The 8,558-nt window shown below is 42.9% G+C and overlaps 1 protein-coding gene across 2 annotated transcripts; it reads right to left on the bottom strand.

The window, feature by feature from the left end:
- On the bottom strand, positions 1-8,558 carry LOC130387594 (sodium- and chloride-dependent GABA transporter 3-like). 2 transcript variants are annotated; one of them, XM_056596770.1, is made up of 15 exons: positions 8,394-8,558; positions 8,118-8,307; positions 7,421-7,555; positions 6,965-7,102; positions 6,718-6,805; positions 6,117-6,249; positions 5,875-6,009; positions 5,464-5,567; positions 5,161-5,285; positions 4,843-4,955; positions 4,623-4,760; positions 4,433-4,535; positions 4,218-4,318; positions 843-1,013; positions 1-359 (listed from the first exon to the last, which is right to left on the bottom strand). In XM_056596770.1, the coding sequence occupies exons 2-15, from the start codon at positions 8,269-8,271 to the stop codon at positions 195-197; spliced, it is 1,803 nt and encodes a 600-aa protein (XP_056452745.1). In that variant the 5' UTR covers positions 8,272-8,307; positions 8,394-8,558; the 3' UTR covers positions 1-194. The 2 variants fall into 2 exon arrangements, with proteins under 2 accessions (XP_056452745.1, XP_056452744.1); XM_056596769.1 differs by having other exon boundaries at positions 8,118-8,558.

An 8,558-nucleotide genomic window follows, 5' to 3' on the forward strand; every position in this document is an offset into this window, starting at 1 on the left:
CACCGCACGACTACGAGAGCTGCCTTTATTAAACACGACACACAACACACAGCACACCGCACACCCAACCAACAGACATGCAATTCTCGGTAACGCTGGCGGCAACACTACACACAACAAGTAAACACTCAACAACACACAACTACACTCACCCCAACAAAAAAGACGATAAAACCCTTTTTCCCCAACCGACATCACGGATCCCCAGAATCCCCGGCGTGACCCCTGTAGGAGTCGCCACAGCACATTTCAGACTCGGACTCTTCCAACATCATCAGCCCCTCATCTGTCTCAACTGCTCCCATCTTAGTGTTCTGCCCGGTTTGATCTTCAACAGGTTGACAAAGGATGGATAAACGCTGAAAAGGCAAAGTTATGAACACCTTACAATACTGACTCTGATCCATGTACTGCTGAATGTGTGGTTTAATAAGAAAGCTACTATATATTGCATCCATATCCCAAAATGCATCTGTATTGCATCTGTGTTTCCTTTACTTGGACTGTCTGATCTTAGTACGGATAACCCTCTACAGTGAGCTCATTTTGAGTCCTTGCATTGCTTGTTTTGCAACGAAGATCTGGCAACCCCCGCCTTTTCATGGGTACATAAATAATCTATGGGTGATAATGAGATTGAGAAACCATGTTTTTTGCAATATACAAGTGGTAGCATAATACATATTACAATATATTATATCAATATAACTGTATTAATCTAATTACAATCAAAATAGTCACACTAATCTTTTGCACACACCATCAGTAAATGTTTAAGAGATGATCTATTATATGATAGGATATGATATGACAAATACAACTTTGATGTATCCAACACTGACCTGCCTCAAGGGCCCTGTCCCAAGACAGATCTGCACAACGGCAAACAGTGGCACCATGAGGATAGAAGACATAGACATGACCCAGCCCAGCACGTGGGCCCAATGAGGGTAGACATATGCAGCAGAAATCTCCATTTGTTTGTAATTCAGCATGTACACAATGAAGGAACCCTGTTGAATCATGGATAACGGTTGAGAGAGGTCCATGGACATTATGGCTACTAATCATGTCAAATAATTGTGCTTTTTTACAGATTAATGATTACATCATCTGACAATGAAGACTGACCCACAATCCTTCCTCCGTTTTCATAAACTGGTAACACTTTTCAATAAGGCTACAATTATTAATCATTAATTAAATTAGTTAATGCAGTACAAACATTAAATACATTTTTAAATTCAGTTATTGTCAAGTAATAATTTACTAATGGTGTTCATGTTAACTAAGGTATTAATTTATCCAATTTTGAGTTAATCCGACAGGATTGGAGATAGTGTGCCAGTGCAACAAGAACATCTTTAACCAGGGATGGACTGGGACAAAAATTTTGCCCAGAGGCCTTTTATGAGACCGCGGGAATAGCGTGCGTAGAATTTTGCCACGGTGTAAAATAATAAAAACTAGTCCTTATCCGTGGATATGTGCATTGCAACTGCATGTCAATGTTGGGATGTGCATGTGTTTAGAATAGCCTATTGTGAAGATCACTGGGAAATATTTTCTCAGCAATCTTGTCCATGTACAAAATATTAGAAATTGCATGTGCCTAGAAAGGTAAATCAGGGCTGAAAATGATCTAAATAGTGCAAGATACAATTTTTTTAGTGGAAAGAAATTGTCATACACATTAGAGCCCGACCGATATACCGGCAGGCCGATATTATCGGCCGATATTAGGCATTTTTCAAACTATTCGGTATCGGCATTTGTAATGGCCGATAAATGAAAAAAAAAAAGAAAAAAAAAAGAAGTTTGCCCAAACCCGTAAATTGGTAAGTTGGCAACTGTCACGAGACATACATTGCTTGAATAACAATTAAAAGAACATCCCCATCAATTCTCTAAAGTCGATAAGCATGCCTTAATTCATGACTACCATGTCCAGTTTTGCTGTTGTTACGTGTTAGCTGAGAGTGAAAAGGATTTAAAGGATAACTACAAATAACCAATGTTAGGGAAATGTGTTAGTTTTGTTGCGCGTTTCTGGATTTTCTAATACATATATATCGGCCGATATATCGGCCGATATATATATCGGATTTTTAAGTCACAAAATATTCGTATCGTAACGGCCTTAAAAATTCTATATCGGTCGGGCTCTAATACACATACACAGGGTTTGGGAGATGGGGGCGGGCCGGGGTTTGTGCGTTGCTGTGTTTACCGGTGATGAAGTGTTCCAATGGTTTATTAGTGGTGGTATCTAATAAATCGCTCTCTAATCAATACTTCATTCACTGCCTCTTCCGTGGTCATTACAATATTATGAATAGTTCTCCGACGTCTCTGGTACTTCCATAATTAGTTTAAGTCAACATATATTGCCAAACATGCTCGCTAGTGCACCTGTCATAGCTATACTGCTGTGTCCTGTTCCCGCCTAACCATTGGTCTCGCTGACAGGGGCGTCGCCGTCAACCTTGGCTTTTCCACGGAAAAGGTCGGTTAATTTAGCACATTTGGCTGCGTCTTGCTCTAATTTTTTTTCCTTTTCAACCTCCACTTCTGAGCGCCACCCAATTCTTTTTCCTCTCCACCACCTTTTTTCCTTTTTGACATATTCGTATTTCTGTGTAACTTCAGTGAGTTCAACGAGAAGTTAGTGACCCGGCCGTGTGTCAGGCTGAGCCAATCAGAAATGACAGACCGCGGAGCAGTCCAAGTTGGGAGGGGCCGTACGGCCACTCGCTTTGGCCGCTCGCTTTGCCCCCATACACTTTGGGGGTGCTCCCCCCTCTAAATTGACAGTAATACATCGGCCCCGTTTCACCGTCAGGCAAGAGCTCCGTTTCGCGCTGTAAGCAAATATCCGGCAGCAGGCCACCCCAAATCACGGCTTACTTAACGTTTTCATTTTTTTTTACATCTATTACAACAAAAAAATACATAAATATATAATAAAAAAAAAAAAAAAAAATAATGATAAAAAAATCTAAAAGAATTACGGCCGGCCGGCTCGGCCTGAAATCGTCTGGCCGTTCAGGAAATCTCCCGAACCTCCCGATGGCCAGTCCGCCCCTGTCTTTAACTAACCAGAACCAAACTGCACTACCACAGCCTAACACTAAGGGGCCACTCACACTAGGGCCGCGGCCCGTGCCCGAGCTCATTTGCATACTAAAGTCTAGATCGTTTGGCTAGTGTGACCACGCCATCCGTATTCCAGCACGGAACAGCCCCTTGGCCACGGCACACTTGGGAGAGGTGTGCCGTGGCCAAAGTACAGATGCTAATGAGATGATACGCAACGTGAGCTGGATGACGTAGTCCTTGGACCTTCTTTCTTTATAGGTCCAAGCCCTTCTTTCCCACAACAATCATTTTAAACAATGGCGGCAAGCGGTTCACGAGAAGGTTTACGTTGGTGCGATAGTGAAGTCGAGTGTTAGTGCCAATTGTGTTCTGTGTTGATCTCTGTGTTGTTCTCGTTGTTGTTCTCCATTGTTGTTACGGCGACGAGGACACTCGGTGATGACGTATTTATCGTATTACGACGTGATGACGTATGTGTGAAGGAGCAATCATGCCCAGGCCACGGCCTTTGGGAGCAGTGTGACCACGGGCCAGCGGGGGGAGTGGGGAGGGGGGGAATCGTGCTGAATCTTCCTGCAGCACGGAACAGGCAAACGGCCTGCGCCCAAGCCCCTAACCCCTATGCTAATGCTATATCCCGTCAATCGGAGGAGACGTAAAACCGAGGTCCTGTCTCCTGACTCACTGAGGTCATTAAAGGTCCCGGGGCACTTATCACAAAAGAGTTTGGGGTTTCCCCGGTGTCCTGGCGCAACCAGGCTCATTCAGTATGGCCCCCTACTCATCCTCCTGTATAATTGGCTGACTCATTAATTCCCTCACTCTTTATCTGAAGCTGGTTTGTGGTGAGAGTTTAGGGGCCGATTGGCTGCCTTGAATCACCCAAGTGGGTTCTACACTGGTTGTTTTTAGTGAGCCCCCCCCCCCCCCCCCCTTCACTGCTGTAAGCGTCTTTGGGACATTGAAAAGTGCTATACAAAATTAATAAATTATTATTATTGTTACTACATTATAATGATTATAACCGCATCAGGGTTTACATCATCATGCTGTTGGAGCCACACCAGACCATATCCCCAAACCATATCCACGGTAAAGCCAGAAAAGAGACGACTCACCATTGTCAACACTGGAATACAATACTTCCAACACAGTTTAAAGTAAAAACATGGCCGTGTTCCTGTCATCTCTTCGATGATGTTGTAGAATCTGTCAGCCCCTTTATCCAAAAAATTTAGAAATGAACTTAAACAAAAATGCTTTTCCAATTCGATGATGATGAAAGTACCTGAACATTGGGGAACGTATGATACACTCTGAGGTTTTTTCTTACCAAATATCCATCCCACTGCCAAACATTGACACACTGCCATTATGGCTGCGCCCGTTCTAGTGAAGGCATAAAAATCTATGAGCTGAAACACATAGATGCCCCCCTAGAAAACGGACAACAGAAGAAAAATGACGTTATGAAATGACAATAATCAACATTTTTTGTCATTATTTAAATAGTTTTATCTTACCTCAGAGACCAAAGGCAGTTGTATCAGATAGCTTGCAATACAGATGAGAAGAACAAAGATTTCACTCCTTCCAAATCTGCGGAAGCGTTTGGGAAACAGGTCGCTGACTGATGTGATGAAACACTCCACTATCACAAACTGGAAACACACAACAAATGACCAAAACTAGTCTGCATGCATCAACAAAAAGTCACAGATTCCCGCAACGTCAAAACCATACATGTGTGTCCACGCTGAGTAGAAAAAGCATCAGGAAGAAGCAGATGGTCCAGAATTGAGGCAATGGCATCAGGGCTGTTGCTTGGGGATATGCAATGAATGCCAAGCCAGGACCTTTGTTGGTAGAGGTGAGAGAGTCCTTTTGTTTAGGATCAAATTCAAATCGAGAAAGGAAAATGCTGACGATGATCAAGAATTCCATTCTGACAAAATTTGAATGCTCGAGAAAGTACGGTCTGTGGTAATTACAGTCCAATACTTGAACAGTAGTTTCAAATTTTTAATTGAAATTGAAGTCATGCAAAACAAAATGTGCTACCTGAGTCTACCACCATGTCAACGGGAACACCTTGTCTCTCTGCCATGAATCCAAGTACGGAGAAGACAACAAATCCAGCAACAAAGCTGGTTCCACTGTTGAGCAGACACAACAGGAAGGTGTCCCTAGGGGTCACAGCAAAAACTGTTCAGAACAATCTGGACAAATATACAATCCATTACATGTTCAATTATTGCATTCAAAATATCTACTTTGATAATTCAATGATTGAATTGGAAATCAAAAATGTAAACTAGTGTTGAATCCTTGAGTTCTGAAATAAAAAACTGGACTTTCTCGTACTTGTAACAATTATTGTCGTGTTCATTATAGCTTCCCAAAACGTTCAATGTTCCAGAAGCCAGGCCGTAGGAGAAGGCTATTTGAGATCCCGCCTCTACCCAGACCTGTGTTATCACAACAACATCAACAACAATAAACAACAAAGGAAGAACGTCAAAAAAATGTTTGTTCAACGGTATCACTCTTACTGCTGGGATTCTTGCTGGGATAGGAAACATAATATTTGTTATATTTAAAAAGGATCAATTCAATACTTATGTTATTTAAACTATAAATTCTTGTCCATCCCCTCATAAGAGTGTGGTCTCTTTCTCTTTATTTTTAACTTTGCCATAACAATCATACCGAATGGGGACAAAGAAACATTAGTAGTTACTGTGCAATGCACACTGTCTGTAGGCAGTACCCTACCTCAAGGACAGCCATCTGCTTTAAGTCTGGATACAGGTAGTACTTAATGCCTTCCCAAGCTCCAGGTAGAGTCACCCCTCTGATGAGGAGAACCAGCAGCATCACATAGGGGAACACTGCAGTGAAGTACACAACCTGAGACAGTAGGAGAATGGAACAAATCTCTAATGAGTGACGGCTGAAGTCTGAATTGTATTGGATGGTTTCTTTGTTTGCCTTAAAATAACAAAGTCAAGCGAGACCTTTCCTGAAGACCTGACCCCTTTCCAGATGCTGAAGTAGCAGAAGGTCCAGCAGGCCAGAAGACACAAGGCCAGGTCCCATCGGACACTGCCCAGCTCCCCGATGCCTCCAGAGATGGACAGAGCCCGGCGTCTTGACATTTAAACATACTTACATGTAAAACAATACAAACTCTAACAGGGGTTACAAACTAATTGAACTTCTGTATCTTCTGTAATATTTGCTGATCTTCAAAGTTATACATTTGATAAACCTATATAACCATTTAACCCTGCTCTTTCTCATTAGCAGCCTCTAGTGGCTAGAGTTGTAGCTACATATTTTCTTTCTTAACTATATCATATTTCGGCTCTCAGATTCTCCCACTGTGGTCCCTGTTTTCTCCTATTCTCTACTGTTTCCCACACAAGAGTGGCCTAGAGATTGACAGAGACAAATTACCAGGCAGGTTTTAGTTATTTTATGGACTAAATATCTGCAGTAGAATAGGGACATAGTGCAGCTTTAAGCTAAATATGTTTTATTGGATCGATGCATGAAGTATGTGAGTGGGTGTGTGTGATGTGATGATGTCAATGTTTAGGAAACACATTCACTCACTCCCAGAACTCTGTAGCCGCAGAGGTGGTGTTGGTAAAGTTTCCTACAGTCACATTAGATTGTGAATGCTGCAAATCCACACAGTTGTCTGTTGACAAGGGAAAAGGATGTTAGTAACAATTCAAGATTACGAGAAACGGTCATCCAGGGCCTCAGTGCTGCTGCTCGATTTCAAGTATTGCAGTGCATTTCGCAGCCTTGTAAAACAGACTTCTTTCTGTATGATCACTGCACATCTCAGCCTTACCTGTATTCCAGCTGTTACCACAGTGGGCCCAGGGAAGCTTGGCGCTGAAGGAGAATATCAGGTACAGTAGGGCCCAGGCTTGGATTACAATGTAGGAAAAGCCATAGAGTATGATGACGAGCTGTCCGTATCCAATACCTACAAATAAATGTGGAGACTTATCATAAAATATTGGATTTGTCAAACAATGACATTTGGCCTCGACAGGCAGTTGCAAATGGAATGTTCCTGTTTAAGACCAGTTATGTAGCGGTTTATTAGCAATTGGCTCATGTTGATACTCGCATTGATACTGTGTTTGTCAGAGTCTGCATTTTATGAAATAAACGCTTGGTCGGTTGTGATTAATTAAATGTGTATCTAAACTGGTTTGATTTGGTAACTTTATTTTATCCTAGGCGCATAAACCTGATCTAATCATATAATCATTCAAATGAAGCCAGACTTTTGTCTTACCTTGTGCCAGCGGACACAGCTTCCTCCAACAGGTGACGGCTCCTTCCTGGGTGTACTGACCAATCGCAGTCTCCATCAGGAACAGGGGTAATCCACAGAGCACCGCTAACATGGTATAAGGTACCAGGAACGCCCCTGCACACACACACACACACACACACACACACACACACACACACACACACACACACACACACACACACACACACACACACACACACACACACACGCACAGACACACACACACACACACACACACACACACACACACACACACACACACAGACATAAACACAGACACACATACACACACACACACACACACACACACACACACACAGACACACACACACACACACACACACACACACACACACACACACACACACACACACACACACACACACACACGAAAAAAACAGACACACACACACGCACACACACACAAACATTTGAATTGTATGTCCACGTAAAAATAAAAGCATATACCAATATGCAAAGATGTTAACCCATAAGATAACTCATCAGGAGAATGTACAAATAACGCAATACCATTAAATACTAATCGCAGGTTGAAATACCAGTGGCTCCCCGTATGGTTTGGCCATCCAAGGGTCTGGGATACAGAGCAGTAGGTAAGTACCTTCCTCTTTGACATACTCACTTCCCATCCAGGCGACGGTACCTCATAACTCACCTCCACCGTTCTTGTAGCAGAGGTACGGGAACCTCCACACGTTCCCCAGACCAACCACATTGCCCGCCACGACCAGGAGGTACTCCGTCTTATTCGCCCACTTTCCTCTGGCTTTCCCATGGCTCTTCTTCGTTTTCTTCTGTTCTCTGTTCATGTTCGGCTCCCAGATCGTACAGTGGAGCTCCTTCCTCTGCCAAGGGAATTTTTGTTCAATTTCAGTTATTTGCTGGAGAAGAACGCCATCCACTGCTTTGTAGTTTTTCCTTTGTCTTTCACCTGCTGGGAGGAACTTTAGGTGTGGTACAGCAAAAGCGAAATTTCTAAAAGCAAATTCAGCGATCTAGAACGACACATCTCAACGTTCCAGAAGGGCACATGCTGTTCCTGAACGGCATTTGCCATGGTATGTCAGTGGTCGCGTTGGCACATGCCACAGGCCAA

This window comes from Gadus chalcogrammus, chromosome 8 (assembly GCF_026213295.1).
Source record: "Gadus chalcogrammus isolate NIFS_2021 chromosome 8, NIFS_Gcha_1.0, whole genome shotgun sequence".
NCBI lineage: Eukaryota > Metazoa > Chordata > Actinopteri > Gadiformes > Gadidae > Gadus > Gadus chalcogrammus.